The sequence below is a fragment of the Leucopleurus acutus genome (genome assembly GCF_964270905.1).
Source record: "Leucopleurus acutus genome assembly, chromosome: 3".
NCBI lineage: Eukaryota > Metazoa > Chordata > Mammalia > Artiodactyla > Delphinidae > Leucopleurus > Leucopleurus acutus.
Genome location: NC_139145.1, coordinates 100,378,700 through 100,399,894, shown reverse-complemented (window position 1 = coordinate 100,399,894; position 21,195 = coordinate 100,378,700). Strand labels below are relative to the sequence as shown.

The 21,195-nt window shown below is 38.6% G+C and overlaps 1 protein-coding gene across 1 annotated transcript in view; it reads right to left on the bottom strand.

Annotated features, from left to right (window-relative positions):
• KIAA0825 overlaps positions 1-21,195 on the bottom strand; it is a 405,751-nt gene that overhangs the window by 246,290 nt on the left and 138,266 nt on the right. Inside the window, exons 13-14 of the mRNA XM_082836448.1 lie at positions 15,285-15,395; positions 2,161-2,300 (exon numbers count right to left, since the gene is read on the bottom strand). Of these exons, the coding sequence (XP_082692574.1) occupies positions 2,161-2,300; positions 15,285-15,395 (251 nt within the window). The remainder of the gene's footprint in view (positions 1-2,160; positions 2,301-15,284; positions 15,396-21,195) is intronic.

Sequence of the window (21,195 nt, the reverse complement as noted above, 5' to 3'; positions counted from 1 at the left end):
TGTGTAGTCACCTTGCCTGAAAGCTCAGATTATAAAGTTTAATGGAAGCTCCATATTTTATATTCTAATGGATCACTGGCCAATCACTGGACTTTTTCTGTAAAAAGCACTGTGTTAGCTTGAGGAGGAATATAAAAATCTATGATCAACACTAATTTCCACTAATTTCCACTAATAGCTGGAAAGAACAGTTAAATGCATGTGCACTGGGGTGTCCTGGTTGATTCAACCTGAGAGTGGACAGATTACAGTTTTTGCAGATACCCCTGGTCCACTCCAGGATTTAATTTGCAAGAGTATTTGTATAGAAGGGTAAGGGAAAGAAAGCTCCAGCTGGGTTCAGAATCCTGGGTTACCCACCATTTATCAGCTACATGTGTCTCTTGGAAAATAACATTATCTTAAACTCTAATGTTATTTTTAAGATGATGAAAATAATTATATTTACTTTATAAGGTTTTAAGAATCGCAGTGCTTGACAACTAATAAGTAAACAATATATGTTGGCTACTTGAGCAATTAGTTTCCCTAGCACCTGTTTTCCCTTTAGGAGAGTGGAGTTATAGATATTGAAGGTAAAGATAATGTTTTCAGTTCAACTCTGTAAGATTTAAGGCCCACAGATTACGGCTTGGGGGCTAAGAGAATAAAGACAGATTCAGGGTTTCGAGGAGAGGTAACCTCTGAACTTCTCCTTGGAACACAGTGACACTGGAGGAGTTGTAGTGACCTTTGGAACCACAAGATTTTATGAATTTGAGAGCACCAGGAGAGAAGCAAAGGGCTCAGTAGTGAGGCACTTCCCCTAAGTGGCTTTTGGGAAGCAAACATCAGGGTGTACAGAAGAGAAGAATATGGGGAACTGGTCATGAGCAGATCTGAGAAACCAAAAATTCCAGACATGACTGGAACAATCTGGACTGGGAATGCTATGAACCTCATTTGTATACCAACAGGCTGGTTGGGCCTGGTAACATTTGCCTCATTCATATACAAATATAATAACAATACAAGGCAGAGTAAGCTAAGGGCAGCAGCCACCATAACAGACACTGTGAAGTTCAGGGGAGGGAGGGAGACATCAGTGTGAGCTACAGTGTTCAGAGATCTGGAACATCAGTGGCCTTTGCCCATTGGTGGAGGCTGGGTTGTCTATGGAGGGTCTTTCAAGGAGGAAAAATGGGTGAGCCAAGGTGTGGAAGGAGCATGTGCATGGGGCTTTGGGGACAATGGCTGAAATGGGTGTGTATGTGTGTTTGTGTGTGATTGCGCGTGCATGAGCACACATACGCAAGAGAATAGTGGGGAAAAAGCTTACAAAACTAGTCTGGGGCCATATTTGAATGGCCAAAGGACAGGGATTTGTTCCTGTAGGTTGATGGGGAACTAGAGAAAAAAGATTTTGATTAGAGAAAACTATACTGAAACTAGTGATTGATAAAAATTAATCTGGCTACACGTGTAGTATAGAACAGAAGAAATGTGTAGGGGTATGTGAAGATGGTTAGAAAACTCTTTATAGATGTAGCAGGAGAGCAGTAGGATATACTATGAGACTGGCATAACATTACTTACCATTTTCTAAAATAGTACTTACAGGGGAAGAAAGAAAGTCTAATTAAGAGAAGTATGGTCCTCTATTACTCCTCAATTTCCATTCATAATTTTCTCATGATTACTTCTCCATGCCTCAGTGATATGGCTGTAAGCCATGCTTGCTTGTTCATAAGTTATATAAGCATTCTTCATGATCCACTGAAATGTCTAATGTGGCTCTAAAGCAATCTCTCTCTCCCTTTCTCTCTCTCTCGCTCTCTCAGGTCTAATTGATACTTCTGTTTTGGACATATAACTGTGTTCCCATAATATTCTTAGGCATTTCAAACCCCATATATTGATATATTTCTATATTATGATAGTTTATGATAGGACAGTATTATATAAAAATATTTTTTGCCCTCATTCAGAATCCCTGAAAAAAATCTTTCCAATAGGTTTATAAAGTTACTCAATATTTTGCCTGCTGCTAACCCCACTGACTATTGATATAATGCAGTTGGTTTCATCCCTCTGCCAACATTCAAGTAGGAAAAAAAATTCCATTCAACTTGAGCAATGACTGGGTTTTTTCAGGACATTCTCATAACTACAAATACTCACTTGAGCTCTTTAGCAAGATTCTCAGTAAAAGACCATCATGATGCAGTAGGGTTTCCAGAAGCAGGTTCCAATTACAGCCTGGCTGGGATAACAGCAGTTTCAACTGACCCTCGGCTGTCAATCGTCCAGCTGATGGAGTCCTTTCAAAATGCAAGATAAAGATGGAGTAATGAAGTTAATTTATCTATGAAATTAATAGCTTTAAAGTACAGATGTAATGCTAACTCCTTTAAATGTCAATTCCTCCCAGATTACTGTGAAAATGCTTTCATGCTTGCTTACTTTAGGGCTGCTCAGGGAAGGAATTACATTTAATCTCTACTAGCTAAAAGCAAATTAACATTTGGTAACCTGCCAAATTTAAAACTGATACAAAATAACCATGCGTATATTTCATGGAACTATGTCTGTTTTAGCTTCATGGAGCAAATAAAAATTATTTATGCATTTTTTAATGCATTTATTTGTTCATTCAACAAATACATGAGTGCCTACTATGTGCTATTAACTTCTTTCATTATTCATGGAGAGAAGTTACAATGTGTTTTGGCTACTAATTTGCCATGTACTGTGATTGCTGATAAAATGAAAGGAATTCAAAGCTTCTGTCAAAGGTCAACCATAATCTAATTATTTAATATGTAAAGCCTTAAATCAACATGCAATTATCAGAACCACTCTAACAGTCACACTGCTACCTACTTGGGTAATCAGTTTATCAAAGAGAAATAATTCCAAGGCAAATAAGCTTCTACTTGGGAAATTATAATCAGTGTTGAATAGAAAATTAAAATCAGGTCCCCCATATCACCACATTAATTTACCAATGAATCTGCAAGAGAGAAGGAAATAAGGTAGAAACTGAACACTGATAACATTATTCACTTTTTCCTTCTAAAGTCTCAAGGTTTAGACTGGCTAAAGGTCACAGCATCTGATATCAGCTTACAACTACAACAAAAAAATGGCAGGAAATGACCACACTCAGTCTGATTGTGGAGATAAGGGTTGTGGGACTAGGGTGGCACTGGGAAGGAAAGATGAGATTGAGAAATATAAAGGTGTGAATGAGAAGACCATATGCTTTAGCGTGGAAGAAAGCAGAACAAAGAGTATCACTGAGAGAGACGATTTGCAGCATCGTTTCCAGATGAAATGTCCTGAGTGGTGAACCATCATCATAGTCTAGAGCAAAGGTTTCCAAAGCTTGGGCCCTGGACCAACAGCATCAGCATCACCTGAGAACTTGTTTTTGGGTTTTTTAAAATAAATTTATTTTATATATTTATTTTTGGCTGCATTTGGGTCTTTGTTGCTGCGTGCAGGCTTTCTCTAGTTGCGATCAGTGGGGGCTACTCTTCGTTGCAGTGCATGGGCTTCTTACTGCGGGGGCTTCTCTTGTTGCAGAGCACGGGCTCTAGGAGTGAGGGCTTCAGTAGTTGTGGCATGCAGGCTCAGTAGTTGTGGCTCGCGGGCTCTAGAGAGCAGGCTCAGTAGTTGTGGCACACGGGCTTAGTTGCTCTGTGGCGTGTGGGATCTTCCCAGACCAGGGCTTGAACCCGTGTGCCCTGCATTGGCAGGCGGCTTCTTAACCACTGTGCCATCAGGGAAGCCCTGAGACCTTGTTAAAAATGCAAATTCCCAGGGCTTACCCCATCAGAAATTCTGGGAATGGGCCCCAGAAATCTGTGTTTTAACAAGCCCTCTCCAGGAGATTCTGATGCACACTAAGGTTTGAGAACCACTGTGGAAGGCAGTGCTTTCTGGAGCACAGGTAGCAGGGATAGGCCTAGTTGGTATTATCTTTCCTGCCTCTGTGCCTTTGTGCCCATACAGGTCCACCTTGGCTGCCACCTGGGCAGCAACCTCCAGATGACCCTATACTTAATCTTACGCATCCTTCAATTTGCCACAAAAATATCACTTTCTCTGTAGAGTCTTCACTAAAACTTTCTCTCCATAGCAGTCTATCTCACTCTGAATTAAAGAACTATGGCAAGTATGCAGATTTTAGCACTTTATTATTTCATCAATTAAAGCTTTATCTCTCCACTCAGATTCAAGCCTTGTGAGCACACTTGTTTTACACCCCAAAGCTCTTACCAATGAACTAAGCACATTTAAGGCTCTGTCAATGTTAGCTGATTGACTCATATGCTCATAAATGGGTAGATAAACTCTTAAAAAAAAGAGGATGCTTTGCCAAAATGCTGCTTTAAACAAAAGTGAGAGGGTCTGAAGATGTAAAATGAAATTTAAAAGCATCTCCCCTTTGGTTTGGCTTGGGGCATTTGGAACATCTCACAACCTTATGATGCACAAAATCACCTGAACTTTGGACCAACTCAGGCTTCCCATGTGAGACTGATAACATAACTCAAAACGGAGAAACTCCCTGACAATTGGTGAGGCAGTGTTAGCTAGATGGGTGGTGGAGAGAGAAGCGGGGAATTATTTAACCCTCAGACCAGAGGAAACAGGTCTGTCAGTTCAGCAGTTCTGAATTCCTTTGGGTATTCCCAGATTGGTCTGGCTCTTGCAGAAAATCCAAACATGGTGCCAGAGGAAGAAACCACTAGGTGAGCCTTTTGGACTGAAACACTGAAGCAGATCCTCACAATGGCTGTCCCTGTTTCTATCCTAAACCCCAACTGCTGACTTCAAGAAACTTGCTTGGGGTCTGGTAGATGAAAAGCAGCTAGTTGGTAGTAAGCTGTGTATTAAAATTGACTTAGTTTTTTTAACATTTCCTACCTATGGATTTTGCTTGAGTTGAGTGCTGACTTAAGGATACATTTAATGAACTGAAAGATCCAGTTTGATGGAGTTTAGGAAAGGAAGAGGATTGTTGAGAGACAATTTGAAGAAGGAAGACAGGGGCCAGTTCATAGAGGGTCTCATTAGCCAAGGTGGGGACTTTGGACCTGTTGAAGAATTTAAGGCAGATGAGTTTCCTGACCTGGCTGCAGTATGGAGGTGAATTGGAGGGAGGGTTGTGTTTTTGCTCAGTCCTTTAGACATGTAATGAGACAAAATAATTTGAATGTCATTTCATACCACTTATTTGAATACCTGGTTATAAACAAAACTTCTCATTTACCAGATGGGAAGCTGTTTGTTGAAATGTACCTCAATTCTTGGATCTTTCAACTTATCACAGATTTTGAAATGTACAGTAGAATGACTCACTATAAGGAAAAATAAAAGATTACAAACATTCCTCAGTCACTAAGCTCCGAGTAATAAATGCATTGAGGAGTCAGCACTGGGCATATGGAGAAGCATATGTTCCCTCATCCTTTGAGCTGGTGGAGCTGTGAAAGTGAGATTAGCCTTACAAAAAATGACAGAAAAGGAAATTTTTAATATATGTATATATGTATCAAATATGTACATGTTGACTTCCACTATAATACAAAGAAGAGAACAAAATTTATAAATCCACTGGAATGCATAAATCTTGTATTAGGAGACAGGACAAATTTATGGCTGGGTTATACCAGGCTTATACTCTAATTAGTGCTGCACTTCTGGGGCATGAAAAGGCCTAAGGAATTTTTCAAATCCAGGCAATGTTGGGGTTCAATCATTATTAGTTTATGAAACTAACAAATTATTTTTAGAGAATCATTGTTCAAAATCTTGGCTGTATTTGGGTGTGTTTACTTTATGAAAACTTATCAAGTAGTTCACTTGTAATTTCTGCAGTTTTTTAGTATGTGTTCACACTGCAGTAGAAAATTTATAAAATCTTAGCCCTGTCAGTACACTATGGCTTGACTTCCAACCACAGTTGTGTGTGGGGCACAGGGCAAGCAAAGACTCTGTAGGAGGTTCAGACTGCAGTAAGAGCAGCCTCACTGCTCAGGTCACATGACCTTGGGAGTCACTGCTCCTACCATATACTTAACATGCAGAAGCTGTCAGACTAGGGGAACATTGGAATGGACTCTGAAATGCACAGCTTGGGGATAACACCGAGCAGTGTTGGGCACTGTTCTTCAACACTTGGTATTTACTTTAAATGAACAGCCATTATATGGTTCTATGTCCTTAAGAGAAAAACCATATGGGTCCAGGAGCCACAGGTTGAAAGTCATCTCCGAAGGATACTAGAAGCCACCTCCTCACCAGAGTTCCTGATTATCCACTAGGAATTTAATTTGTGTTTTCCATTCCCATAACTCCCCATAGGCTCTGGGTGAGTGGAGGTCCTGGTTTCTGTGGTGGGGTGACTTGGAAAATGCACACCTCTACCAGGGGACCATGAATAAATCCACTAAACCTAATGTTATAGCTGCCTTCTAGTTATTTTTGGATTCCCATGCCAGCAGTCTAGCAGGCGAAGAAAGGAGCTACTATATTGGTAAGGGTAATAACCCTGATTATCACCGAGGAGCTAGGGTTGCTACTGCATATGGGGAGCAGGGAGGAGTATGTCTGTAACTCAAGGGATTCACCAGGGCATCTCTTGATGCTCTCATGACTGGTAATAACCGTAAATAGGTGACCAAAGTAACCACATTCTGATAAGGGAATGGTAGTTATGGTTCAACATCTCGAGGATGAAGGTCTATGTCTATGCTAAGGAAGCAACATACGCAAGCAGATGTGATGACCGAGGGTAAGGGGAAGCTAGAATAAGTGGTAGAGGAATGTAATGATGATTAGCATTTGCAGACTCAGGAATAATGGAAGCAGGAGACACTCTAACTTGTCCCATTAACTCAACCATAATAAAACTTTTTTTTTTTTTTGACCAGTCATCACCTTGAAGAATCAATGATAAGGCCCAGAGAACTTAACATCAATAATGAGTGGATTTCAGTGGTGCAAGGGTTAGAACAAATGTCAATGTCCCCACATCCTCTTGCCCTTACCACTCAGTTGACGATGGCCGGCCTTTGGCTGTCAGAACCTGCATTTCTCTACCTTCCAGCAAGATAGGTTGGAAGTGCCAGCAAATTAACACCTCCAGAGCAGCCTTCAACCAACGATGGATGAAAATTGCTAATAAATTCCTCAGCATCCTTGTTGCCCTGGCAGGAAAACTCTGAGATGTGCCTTTCCCACTGGCTCCAAGAATTTCCCCTGAAGGTATAAGTTCTAGTTACTCCTGTGGTAGTTGGCTTGATTACACTAATCTTTATTTGCTGTCTTTCTTTCTTTGTCTCACTTATTCATTCCCCTCTAGTGTTTCGTTCACCTAGAAAATAAACTAATTTCACTTCAATCCTTGTCTCAGGGTCTGCTTCTTGGGGAAATGCAAAATAAGACCTGCATGGAGACACTTAGGACTCATCTCACTTAATGTATGTTTCAGGAATATTGTGAAAATAGTCCAAGGTCATTTCGTTAATAAATATGGCAACTGGACTTTGAATCCAGGTTTTTCTGACTTCAGAACCCATGATTATTCCACCACTCCATGTTTCCTACCATTCAACCTGGTTGATATTTGGTGGGTAAGTTGCATTTTCCAGCATTGAGGATGTTTGGCTCTATTCAACCTCCTGATTGAGGATACCATGTTTTTGACTCAAACTCGGGTTTGTGGTCTCAAGGCTGATTCCCAAATTGGAGCCATGTTATTTAAGGTATCTAGGGACTGATTTTGACCAGATGGTCCCTGTCACGGATTACTGGGCCAAATTTATGCCAGAGACCATAAGTTACATGATTCAGAGAACAAAGGCAAGGGCATAACTAAAGAGAAACTGAGAGTGAAAGCCCTAAAGTGGGATAATGAAAGCAGAGGAGGAAAAGCTCCGTACTACTATACTACTTTTGCCTTTCCAAAACTAATCCTTCCAAATCTTTCTGGGGAGACAAATATTTAAAACAGTTCTAACATTTTCTCTTTAGTACCTGGGGAAAAAAGCTGAGGGGGGAAAATAAAAACCCAAAGTATTTTCTTCATCACTTTAATCAAGAATGTGCAAAATATATGTAGTTATAACATTGAAAATGTTTGCATACATTTTAATCTCTATAATGGGTATAGCCATGTCTCTATGATATTTATAATTAGAGATGATTCAATAAATAGAAATAAGACAGGGTTCACCTGCATGTTTATATATAGGATTTACCTTGATTTTTAATAACTTTGTCCACTGAGGTAAACTGATACTCTTAAAGAGTCTCAGTTTTTCAGAGTCGATGGTATCCACACTACCTGGTATGCAACTTAAAGGATAGGCATTCAACCTGTGAGGATGTGAATTATTTCTTGATTTTAGTAAATTAAACTTTTTCACTTGGGATGACCCCATTTCTCGAAAATCACCCAAAGATATATTAGTGCCCCAAACTCATAGCCCTAGCTCCACACTTTAGTGTTACACAGGTTAGTGTACCTTATTTCCAAAAATACACAAGAATCTAATTTTAATTTTAAAAATAATGTTGATACTACATGTCAGCCATCACTTTTGGACTCCCCCAGAAGTCCCCTAGCACCTGAGTCAATAAGACACTGGAGACTACTAAATCACTTAACCATCCCTTTAGAGGAGCAGAAGTTATCTCTCTGGAGACTTTAACTATTATTGGTCCTTGTCTACCAGATAATAAATATCCTGTTACAGGAGTTCAAGAAAGGTCTCCCCTGGCATCACACTTCTGATAAGTACAGAGACTCAATGAGAAAATAGTTCAATATTCTTTCCACTTTATCATACTTGGAGCTGGTCCTTTTAACATGTTTGGATAATTGATAAGACCTTCCACTTTCTGAAACATACAGCTCTTTACTAACACAGCAGTACTGAATGATTGTTTAGTAAGCACTTACGTGACGGGTGCCTTGTAGGCACATTAGCTAATTAAATCCTCACAACTCTGCCATGAGAATATCTCAGAAGCTAAGGGAAGAAGATGTTTCAAGATGGGGGAAGTAGACAATGGTATTATGTGCTGTTTTCAAGTAGATTAATAAGATCATACTGTATTTATGTCTTAACTTCCTCACAAAAATATAAACTATTTAACTAACTTTTCAAATCACAAAACTATACAGGTCTGCAAACCTTGTCTGTCTAATGTGAAAACCTATAGTTGTTTCTTATTATCTCATTGCTGGTTCCATTGCTATATTCTTATTTATATAATACCTTTAAACCATAATAGAAAAGGAAAGATATGTAGAAATATCTAGCTATATCAAGTAACCAGCTCACCTGACATTTTCATTTCTTTTAGTAACTGCTCCACAAACATATGACTTTTTCTCTGAAAATCTTTTCAAAGATCCAGCTGCTTGTCCATCCACACTCTGGAACAGCCATGTTAGAGCTTTGGTGTTCAAAAGCTCCCATTACTTCTCCCCTGACTGTTGGCTCCAGGTCAAAGCTTGGCACCGCATCAGAGTACAAGTTCTCTAAGCTTTTCTCTTCATTCCTACGGAACAGCCTGACAGCAGCAGTTGGGAGACCAAAGTTCTCTTTTGTCCTCCTCCCCAGATGTTCTCTCCTGAGGATACTAGAAGCCACCTACCCAACAAGAGCTTTCTTCCCATCACTGAGCTTGACCACTCAGATCAAATGTTTGAAAAGAGTTAAAAGTACCATTTAATGTGGCAATATCTGAAACAATACTACAATAACTCATTTGTTCCTTAATTCACTTAGTCATTAAACCAACATTTGTTGGCTGATTTCTGTGCGCAAGGTCATGGAGACACAACAGTAGGTAAAAAACAAACCCATTGTTTTTACAGAATTCAGCAGGGAATACATGCATGGTTTAAATGGTCATACAAATAAAGATAAAATTACAACCATAAAAACTCAATCAAGAAAAAGCAAAAGATGCTATTAGAAGATGTAGTGAGAAGAAGTAAGCTAGTCTTTGGGGTTGATGAAAGGCTTCCCTACAGAAGTCACACTGGAACTGAGATAGGAAGATACATTGACATTACTAGATGAAAGGGGAAGAAGACCCTTCAGGGAAAGGGAAAAGCATGTGCAAAGATCCTGTGGCAGAATGGTACATTTCATGGCAAGGAAATGTGAAAAAGGTTAATGTGTGAGGAGCAAAATCACAGGGTAGTGTGGTATCAGAAGAGGTTGCAGAGGAGGGTAAGCCACATCTATGTAGGTTTTACAGGCCATGGTAAATTTTTTGTGTATGCTTAAGGATAAAGGGGAATTCATGGAGGGCTGTGAGCTATAAGTGTGAAATGATAAAACTTAGTTTTGAAAATAGATTTTGGTTTGAGAAGTCTCTGGCTATAGTTTGGAGAATATTGGAGTCAACATATACACGGGAGGAAACCAAGGAGCCACTGCAGTAGTCAGGAGAGAGGTGATGCACTAAGGCGAAGGTGGTACTATGGAGAACAGATATTAGGAGCTAAAATTAACGAGAGTTAGTAATGAACTGGATCTAGTAGAAGAGAAAGAGGGAGGTATTCAGGTTGCCTTCTGGTCTCTGCCTTATACAATCACATGCAGGTGCAATTAGTCAAAATGGGGGAAAATGAAAGAGGATCAATTTGGAGGGGAGTATCCTAAGTTCAATTTTTGTCATGTTGAGTTTGAGGTGTCTCTGTGCTCACCAGGTATAAACCTGAGGAAGACATTCATGTACGATTCACATCCATGAATATATAGGTCTGTAGTCCTAGAAGAGACTGAAAGCAGAGATTTGAATTGGGGGCCACTTAAAAAGTACATGAAACCACAGACATGTGTGAGTTCACCTACAAAAGGTTCTATGATAGAATGCTAAAGATTTTCAATATTTAATAGCCAGGCCAAAGTAGATGAACCTGCAAAGAAATTTTATTGGCTATCTCTTCCCTCACCACTTATACTTAGCATATGCCTTACTTGGAGAAAAATTTTAAAATGCATTTATTGAAAGAATGAATGAACACATCTTGGTAAACTGCGTAAATGGGAAGACTCACATAGCATATAATATAATGAAGCCAAATGTAGCTTAATATTTAGGGAGGGGAAAGAAAGCATATAAGTCCAAAACAGGATTACATTGAGTAAAACCATAATGGAAACAAAAGCATAGTAGAAAGAAATATCCACAGCTCAGAATGGACTGGCCATGAATCAAAACATCATGTCATCATAAAAGAAAATGAGCAGTGTAAAATGAATGGACTGTTCACTCACACTGATTATGCTACTTGGATTCAGTGTCCAGTTATGACCTCCTTAGCTACGGAAGACCTGAAAAGTATTTGGAACTACTGAAAGAACCACAAGATGATGAAAGTTGGGAAAATAATAAGAAAAAAACTTTATAATGCAACAGTATAATTGACTAAGATAGTATTCTTTCTTGAACATTTATATGAAAGTACAGTGTGCTGTCATAGTATTAACACTGAGATGAATATATTCTCCACATACCTTAGTTTAATCTAGCATGAAACTGATTACCCTTTCTAAATCAACTCACATTGTTAGCCTGTAACACTGCTAGGGATAATGAATATAGTATATTTTACTTATTGCTTTGAAAATACATATATTTTCCCTAAAGCAAACTCTTCTAAACTCTATTCCAGGAGTTCTAGGAGAACATGAAAAATTCTATTTTTACCAATTTATATACTTGGTAGGCATTCTCTAGTAACCCTATAGACAAATTTACAGTGCATACAACTATTTATGCATTTCTAACTCTTATTGTAAGTCTTAATTTCATGTCCTCCTTGCTCTGTTTCTTCCTTCTCACCTACTTTTAATTCATTATCTTAATATATTTAATACTATTAAAAGCTAACTTAAATCTTTCTGAAACAATGCACAGGTGTAAATAAATGAGCAAATAGGTGACTAAATTACTAAGATACGTCATAATATTAAATATTTTAGTCTCATCCTCACCCTTTCCCAAAAAAAAAGCATAATATATTTTTAGTTTATCATCATTCAATCCATGTGTATTTCCCTGAACAGTTCATTTTAGTTGCTAAGGTGAGGAATGGCGTTTTGGAGGATAATTTAATGGGTGAAAAACACACAGCAACAGCTGATTTATGTGAGGAAATGGATGGAAAGGTAAAGATTTTTAAGGTCACACGATGGTGGTCTAGGAATTCCCATTGCAATGCTTGACAAATGCAAATCAATAAGTTGAGTTATTTTGAAACTACTTTTATTGCTATCCTGGGTTCCTCTGTTCTGAACATGTTGGATCATGAATCACATGGATCATGTCTTTCTGTGCAGATTATATGGAACTGTTAGAGAGAATAACTGTCAGAAAGTCAGGGTAGAAGGGTTCATACTGTACTTGCATGGAGAATTTAAAAAGGCAAGATAGAGAACCAAAGGCATTTCAGGAGAGAAAACTACATAAATAAAGGCTCAAAGTTGAGAGTAAGCAATAAATAAAAGTTAAAATTGTAGAATAACTGTGTCTTAAAGACAAGAGAGAAGACTGACAACTGGAGCGGAGAAGAGTGTTGGGTGCTCCAGGAAACAAGTCAGGCAGTGTGGGAGAAGCAGAAGCTACTGTAGGTTCTTGAGCAGTAGAACGGTATAACAAAAACAGTTTTTAAAACATATTAAATAATAGTAAGATGGACCAAGGTTGTTGCAATGGGTTGTAGAGAAAGACTGCTTCTAAGAGAACTGTGGGAATGAATCAACTGAACATGATAATACAGTAGGAATAGGCAACAAGCAGCTCAATATGGAAAGCAGAATCAAGATTCTACCCTTGAAGTGTTTAAGAATGATGTGTTCCTTATAGAAAAGACACCATGGTTAGGGGACAAGGGAAGAGTGAAAAGAAGGATCTGTTGAAGACATTATGCTGGGTTTCCAGTAATACAGTGGGTCATTCAAGAAATATGGGCAGCTGGACATAGAATGTTAGCGTAAATGAAGTGCCCAGAGCTAGAAATCCTCTGTGGAGCGGTTACAGGGTAATACATGTGAATCAAAGAGCATTTAAAAAAATGAGGTTTCTTTTTTCTTTAAAATTTTTTTAATCTTAATAAAATTAAGCTGCTTTCATTATAGGAAATTTGGAAAGTGCCCAGATAAAAATTAAAATTGCTTACAATCCTACCATATAAACATGTAAACTATAAGCTCTCTAGCATAGAGTTTTGGTTTTTTTGTTTTTTTGTTTTTTTTTTTTTTTTTGCGGTACGCGGGCCTCTCACTGTTGTGGTCTCTCCCGTTGTGCTTCTCTCCAGGGAAGCCCTATTTTTAAGGTTTTTGATACAGTTTTATTATATTGCTCTCCAGAAAACTTGTATCAAATTGCATTTCCACTGTGGGCTGAGCAGTCACCACCATGTTCTAATCTTTGCATTAGGATAATAGTGAAGACTGATGGCTACAATCAAGCAGAAAGAAAGAAAAGTCTTATTACACTTATGTTTGCTTTAGGTATAGAAAAGAGAAAGAAGTTAAATATAAGAAGCTATTTGAAAGATAAACTCATTTACACGCTGACTTCCCAGGCCTCTAGATGGGCTGAACAGAGCAAGCCTGGAGGTGGAAGTCTTATCAGCTATGCTTAAAGAGGTAACTCCACTGGTTATAGAGTAAGATAAAAGCAGGCAATAAAAATAGATTAAACAGGTGGCGCAGTGGTTGAGAGTCCGCCTGCCAATGCAGGGGACACGGGTTCGTGTCCCGGTCTGGGAAGATCCCACATGCCGCGGAGCGGCTGGGCCCGTGAGCCATGGCCGCTGAGCCTGCGCATCCGGAGCCTGTGCTCCGCAGCGGGAGAGGCCACAAGAGTGAGAGGCCCGCATACCGGGAAAAAAAAAAAAAAAAAGATTAAACAGATGTGATAGTAACATGGAGAACAAATATGTTTAGAAGTTTGGAACTCATCAAAAGGAAACAGGTTGTTTAACTCACACTGTAAAAGATCCATTTGTTTAATGTGTTACCTTTGCAATAACGAATATTAAAGTCAGCTATTTAATCCTTAAAGACTTAAGAGGTATTTACATGACAGCTGCAGTGTATGGAGGTGACAGAGTATTAAGGGTGTTCCATTTCTTTCTTTCTTCAAAAAATATTTATTTATTTATTTACTTATTTGGCTGCGCTGGGTCTTTAGTTGCGGCACATGGGATTTAGTTCCCTGACCAGGGATCAAACCTGGCCCCCTGAATTGCGAGCACAGAGTCTTAACCACTGTACCACCAGGGAAGTCCCAGGGTGTTCCCTTTCTAGGAATCAGTCATAAGGAATTGTTCATAGATGTTGAAAATGTTTTATATGTAAGTGAAGTAACAACAATACTCTGAGGTCCTTGAAGGTAGGAGGGCAAATGTCTCATTGATCTTGGATTTCCCGTTACGTATATGAGGACAGGCACATGATAGGTAAACAGTATATGTTTATTGTGTCTATAGAGACTTGTGTATGAGGTTTTCATACCCTCTTTTTACGAGTAGGACTCTTTTTCCTCAAGAGAGAAGATACAGTCAGTCAATTAGATAGTGAAATCACTAATAGTGTATTTCTAAGATGAATCAAGAATGTGTAGGGATTAACAATATTCTCCTACAGCTATACATGATATTATTTATTCACGGATACCAAGGAAAGCTACTTTCCTATGATATATTCAGCAAAGAATCAATCTGACATTCCACGTAATGCCACAAAATGTCATCAAATTACTCTGGAAGTACATTTCTTGCTTTAAATGATTTTTCTTATGTTTAAATGCCATTAATTAAATAATAAAAGTGAAAGACCTTATTCATAATTTTTAAAGTTACTCCTCTCTCAACTTTTTCCTCAGGCTCTGAGTTAGTCACATGAATTATCCCATATTACTGCTTTTTTTTGACAATTAGCTGGAGAACTGTCAAATCCCCAGTCATAGATCAAGAAGGATGAATTTTAAAATGGCTAGGCAATTAGCTAAAATAAAACTAAATTCCAAAAATTCACATTTTTCCGTTACTTTAGTAAAACTATGTTAGTGGAATGATTATGAGGCCTATATCTTGGATTCTTGAGCTAAAGAAAGAAATATACTCTTTACTTACCTGCGTAGTGTCAAAAGTTTTAATTTCTTTTTGTAAGATGTATTTACCTCCATGGATAAAAGTTTCTATTAAACTTCAAAGGAATCAAAGAATTATAGATGGTGTAGTTTTTAGAGGTTCTCACCTGAGTAAAGAAGGGTAGAAATGTGATATGCAAGAAAGCCAATGCAATGGTTGCTTGAAAAATGGCTTTAAGGAATCTGAGGCAGAATCGTCCATGCCATGCTGAAAAGTCCTAGGGAAATAAAAATCATTATTTCAGAATATACAGGGGACATTAACTATGAAGACCATCAAAATTTATTTTTCCTTAGTATTCAAAGTTAATGATTTTACACAAAACAATATTGTGCTAGAATGGACAATGCACCCACTTCATCCACTCGGTATTTACAATTTAATAGGTGATTCAGAGGCCTCTCTGCAACAACCCTTACACTTGGGAAGGTATGACAATACCATTATCATTTAATTAAAAAAATTCCCATTATAAAATTTGTCAAAAGTAAATGTATGAAGAATAGTAAAATGAATACCACGTATGTCTCCCTCCCTCAACCTGAATCCAATAAATGTCAATATTTTGTCATTTTTGCTTCATTAATGCAAAAATGTTTAGCATAAAGTTACCTCTTTTTACTCTTTAAAGTGATTTATAAATACTAAACAATTAATGAGAATTTACAATTAATTTTGTATGCTCCTAAGGGCCTACAGAAGGCGGGTAAAGAAGAATTTAACTGTAAAATATATGACTGTGATTTCAAAATTAGAACAATTTGGCCAGAATATCTGGTCTACAACTATCTTTGGAGAAGTAACTATAACATTTTTCTACGTTGGCCCAAATTCAACAATAAATCTTGAGGAAATAAGAAAGGATTTGTTACATAAAATCTTTAGTAGATAGCTTGGCTAATAAAATTTTTATAACAGAAGACTATATTTGCCTACATGGAGTTAAGAGTCACAACTGGGAACATTTTAGAAATAGAATTGTTTGAAGTGGTGCTATCTCTCTTCATCTAAAGTACAGTAGCAATAGCATCTTTTAAATAATAGGTAGAATGGAATTTGACTCTGAAAACCCACCCTTCTCTTTTCATCCTACAGCCTGCTTCTTGTATCCTCACGTTTCCAAATTTGACCTGCCTCTCCACTGTTTGTCTCGCCAAGTAGAACACCTTCTAATTAAATACATGTTGACATTTTTTAGATTTTTAATAGATCATCTCCTCTTTGAAAGCCATTTCCTCACTAAATTTCAGATAGAACAAAATTCCATAAATAGGCTCCAAAATGAGGCTGTCCTATTTCCATCCCATACCTTCCACTGTGTGAACTAGAGAAGCAGGCATGAGCTAGGTCAGGACACCAGGACATGCTTTTCTAAGGAGTCTGGACTTTGTATTAGCAATGAGGAATCACTGAAGAGTTTATAGCATAGGAGTTTTATCAGCTATTTTACATTTTAGGAAACTCACTTGTGCACTAGTGAGGAGAGCTGATTGGAGATTAGGGCCGGAGGAAGGGAGATAATGAAGATGATATTTCGGTAGACCAGGCAGAAGAAGACAAAGTCCTAAACCAAAGTAAGAAGCATAAGAGATCGTGTGTATGGGACAAATATAAAAAGAAATAAAATTAATAGAATTAACAATATTCATTCTCTAATGATATGGGGTTGGAGGCAGCAAAAGGGAGGAGGTAGAAGGCAGAAGGGTTAAGATAAAAGAAGTCTGGACGACTTGCAGGTGCTTTCCTTAGTTTTAGATATGCTGAGGGGGTTGCAGACTCCAATAGGAATTTGGATTTACTGATCCAGCATATACAAGAGACATTTGGATTGATGATACTGATATGTAAGTCACTAGCATAATGGTGCAGCCATGGGAATGGGTGAATTCACCCAAAGAAACAGTGTAAGATGAAAAGATGGACAAGGATGGAACTCTGGAACACACCAACATTTAAAGGGTGAGGTGAGAAAAAGAAGCACTCAAATGAAGCAGAAGGAATCATCAGAGAAGTAGGCAAAGAGCCAGGAGAAGGTGATGTTAGGGTTAGAGAAATGGCCAATAGTGTCATAAGCTGCAGAGAGGGTAAGTGAATGGAGGGACAAAACTTGTAAAGTTAGCAATTGGGTGTGCATGGATGACCTAGCCCATGTGGTTTGTTTAGCATGATGAGGGCAGCTGCAGTATATTGAGTAAATGGTAGGTGCAAAAGTGGACACAATGAGCACAAACTCTATTTTAGAAGGGAGGCACAGTAATAAAGATGGAATATTTTTTAGTACAAGAGAGTCTTGGGGAGAAGAACCAGAGACTAAAGCCATGGCATAGGAGGTAAATGTCATCAAGAGCTCAGGTTAAAAGATTTGCTGTGGTTGGGAAAAAAGACTCACTGATCACCAGTCAAAGGATATAAAGGTAAGTAAGAATCAAGATAATTACTAAGAATGGAGATGAGAAGTTAAAGTACATACATGATGGTCTGGGTTTCTCAGAGAAGTAAAGGAGAAGGCCACCTTCTAGCAACTAGTGGGATGGGACAAGGTGGAGGGTTTGGCCAAAGTGAAGAAGGATGAAAGAGGGAGCTACCCAGAGACAGGACAAGGGGTAGGATTGTCAAAGGGTACAAAAGCACAGCTGAGTGATTTTTGCCAACAGTGTTCCAGAGGCTGAACAGAGAGTCCAAGAGAGTGAGGGTGCAGGAGAGGGACACGCACTAGCAAGGGAGCTAGGAAGAGGAAGGTGCTGGTATAATGTGAGAGGAGGTACAGTTAAGGAGTCTGGAAAAAAAGGCCGTCTCAAAGAAAGTGACGTACTTGGGGAAAAGGATGGGACAAGAGCTGGGTTTGATGAGAGAGAAGGAGGAACTAGAGGCTGTGGTATCATAGCCTCTGCCTACTTTTCCACCTACCTCTTTGAGCCCTTTGCATAAATCCCCATTTGTCCAGTTACCTGCAGGGGGTAGGGGGCACCTTATTTCTCCAAGAATGAATACCTTACCTAGAATGCCCTCTCTGCCATGTTCAACTGGCTCCATAGATGGCTCTACCTCAAAACCTTATCTGATAAGTCTTCCCTGACCACTCTGTCTAAAATATTTCCCTTCTCACCACTCCATCCCTCGCTAGGCCCTTATTTGGCTTTGCTTCTTCTTAGGACTTAACTCTACCTCTGATCCTTTTACATTCACTTTTTGCTGCCTGCTCCATACCCAAGGGGAGGGTCATGGAAGATCATAAATGCACCTGCCTGAGTGTGTGCAGGACCTCTGGAGCCAGATAGCCTGGGTGTGTATCTTGGGTGGGCTCTTTATTAGATGTGTAATGTTGTTTGGCAATTAATTTTGCTTCAATTTTCTCATTTGTAAGATGGGGATAATAATAATCACCTCACAGGGTCAGTGTGATGATTGAGATAATGCATAAAAGCCTTTAGCAAAGTGCCTTGTACATAATAAGGGCTCAACAAATGTAAGGTAGTATCAGTATGATAACGACAGTTGCAAATACTTCTTAAGAAGGCCTACAACTACCTCAGAACGGACATGGAATTCCTAATAGTCTAAACAGTTGTCTAGGTACAGTTTTATTCTCAAGATTAGAAAAAATAATGGAGGATCTAATAATAATGGAATGGTTATTTGGTGCCAAAATTTCTTAGGCTACAAACCATTGGCAATGCAATACTTCCCAGAACATTTCTGCCAGTCCCTAAACTCTTTTCCTCCACTGAGAGTTGTACTGGTAATAGTAAGGTTATTTGGCGATAATGAAATATTACGGCAGATGTTTATGGTCTCAGAGGGGGTGGGATCTGTATGAGCATTTAATTCCACAGCAAGATCCCAAATTAGTTTCATTATTCTGGAGAGTATAACAGGGTGAAAATTGGCCTACAAGCCTCCATGGGAGAATGAAATGATGATCTAGCTATTAGATAACCTCTAATGATGTTTTGGTATACAGTTAAAAGAGAAGATGCTCTAAATAAATCATAGTGGAGAGTAAAATACAATCATATGAGCCACAGAATTACATTTTCCACAAGACATAAAAGAATTTTGATATATCAAATGTGAATACTCCTTTAAAATAATTAATTGTCCATAGGTTGAAGCAGAATACATTTCTTCACATTTCCAAATCAGCGGCCTGTAAAGACAGCTTTGCTTAAAGGGAAAAATATAAATTTGGGGAAACACCTTGCCTTTGCCTTTCCTCCAACATCATGCCCCTTCTCTATTACTAACATCATACTGGCTCTGGGCTGATCACACCACCCAACGTGAGCACACTATCCCAGATTCTGTCTCTTTTGGGTCCCTGATCTACAATTATGTTGCCTTCCTTCCTTTTTTCATTATCAAAACTGATTGACTCCTTGAGCTTATGTAGCCAGCTGCTGCTAGCATGAAATAAATTCAGTGCACATCAAAAGTGAGATAAACTGATATGCTAAAATGAGTTAGCTGGGTTTTATGCTTCTCTTGTGCCACCCTGCTTTTGGCTGCCCTCCCAGAAGAAATGTGTCTCATAATATGATGCTAACGGAATAAATCTCCAGGATGAAATAGAGGTAGCCCAAGGATGTAAGTTCCACAGGGGCAGAGGGCTCAGGTCAGATGTCTTATATCATCTGTGGCTACCATGGTGCCGAACCCATTGGAGGTACGCAATAAATAAAAGTAACAAGAGAAGACCATAACTTCAGAAGAAGCAGAATTAGGTTTGAAGCTGAACTATTGAGACAACACTGGAATATTTGAGATAACTGAGGACGTATGAGACTTTCTGATGCCCCTAAAATCATAGCCAACTAACCATGAATATGCAGAGATAACCAAATTCAATCTACTTCACCATTTTAAACATGATTCTAAGTCACTGCTTTTCTTTCATAAAGCAGTGTTACCCCTGGGACTCTAAGTTGCTGCCTCAATGTCATTAACTTTAAGACACAAGGTAAGATACTTGGAGTACAGTATGGTTCCCTGCATTTCTCCTGCCCCTGGCTTGTGTTTCTTATGATGAAAATAACTCTTTGAGGTTAGAAAATGATGATTTGAAGTTAGAAAATGACTGGCACAATGCTTGGCCTATAGAAAGTACACTGTAAATACTGGTTAAAAAAAAAAAAAAGGAGTGAATAAATAGAAGGTATTGTCAGACCCTGCTTAGTAGAAAGGAGGATGAATTTGGGGGGCATCTGTGAAGTCAGTCTTGGGTGGTACACAGACAAGGCGCAGACTGAGAACAGGACATATGGTGAAGAGACTGAACCAGACTTGACCCCAGAGTACAGGGCAGGAACCAGCTAGTCAGAGATTCAGGGCACCGGTCTTCTCCAAAATTAACAACTAGCCGTTTAGCAATGTTTTACCTTATTAAGACCACACAAAAAGCTGTTTGATTTTAGTTCTTTCTTTTGATAGAGATTTCCCTCAAAAATAATGTTTAGAGGGAAGAGTACAAAGGGAGTCATTTAATCTAAACAAAATGGCTAAGAGAACTACCTCTGTTTTCTGGATCATTTTGCATTCTGCCAGACACCTTTTCTTTTTTACATTTTACATACTTTTATTTCTATTTCCATCTAATCTATATTAATTTTTAACAGCTTTATTGAGATATATAATTCACATACCACAAAATTTACTCATTTTAAGTACACAACTAAATGATTTCTACTATATGCAGAGCTGTGCAACTTTCACCACTATCTAATCTTATAACATTTTAATTAGGCTCAGAAGAAACCCTGTACCCATTAGTAGGTACTAGCCATTCTCCCCTCCTCTCAGCCTCTGACAACCATTAATCTACTCTCCGTCTCTGTGGATTTGCTTATTCTGGAAGTACACTTATTCTGAGAGCACACAATATGTGCTCTCACATGTCTGGCTTTCTTCACTTAGCATGCAGGTTTTGAAGTTCATCCCTGTTGCAGCATCTGTCAGTACTCCATTTCCTTTTTTTTTTTTTTTTTTGCGGTACACGGGCCTCTCACTGTTGTGGCCTGTCC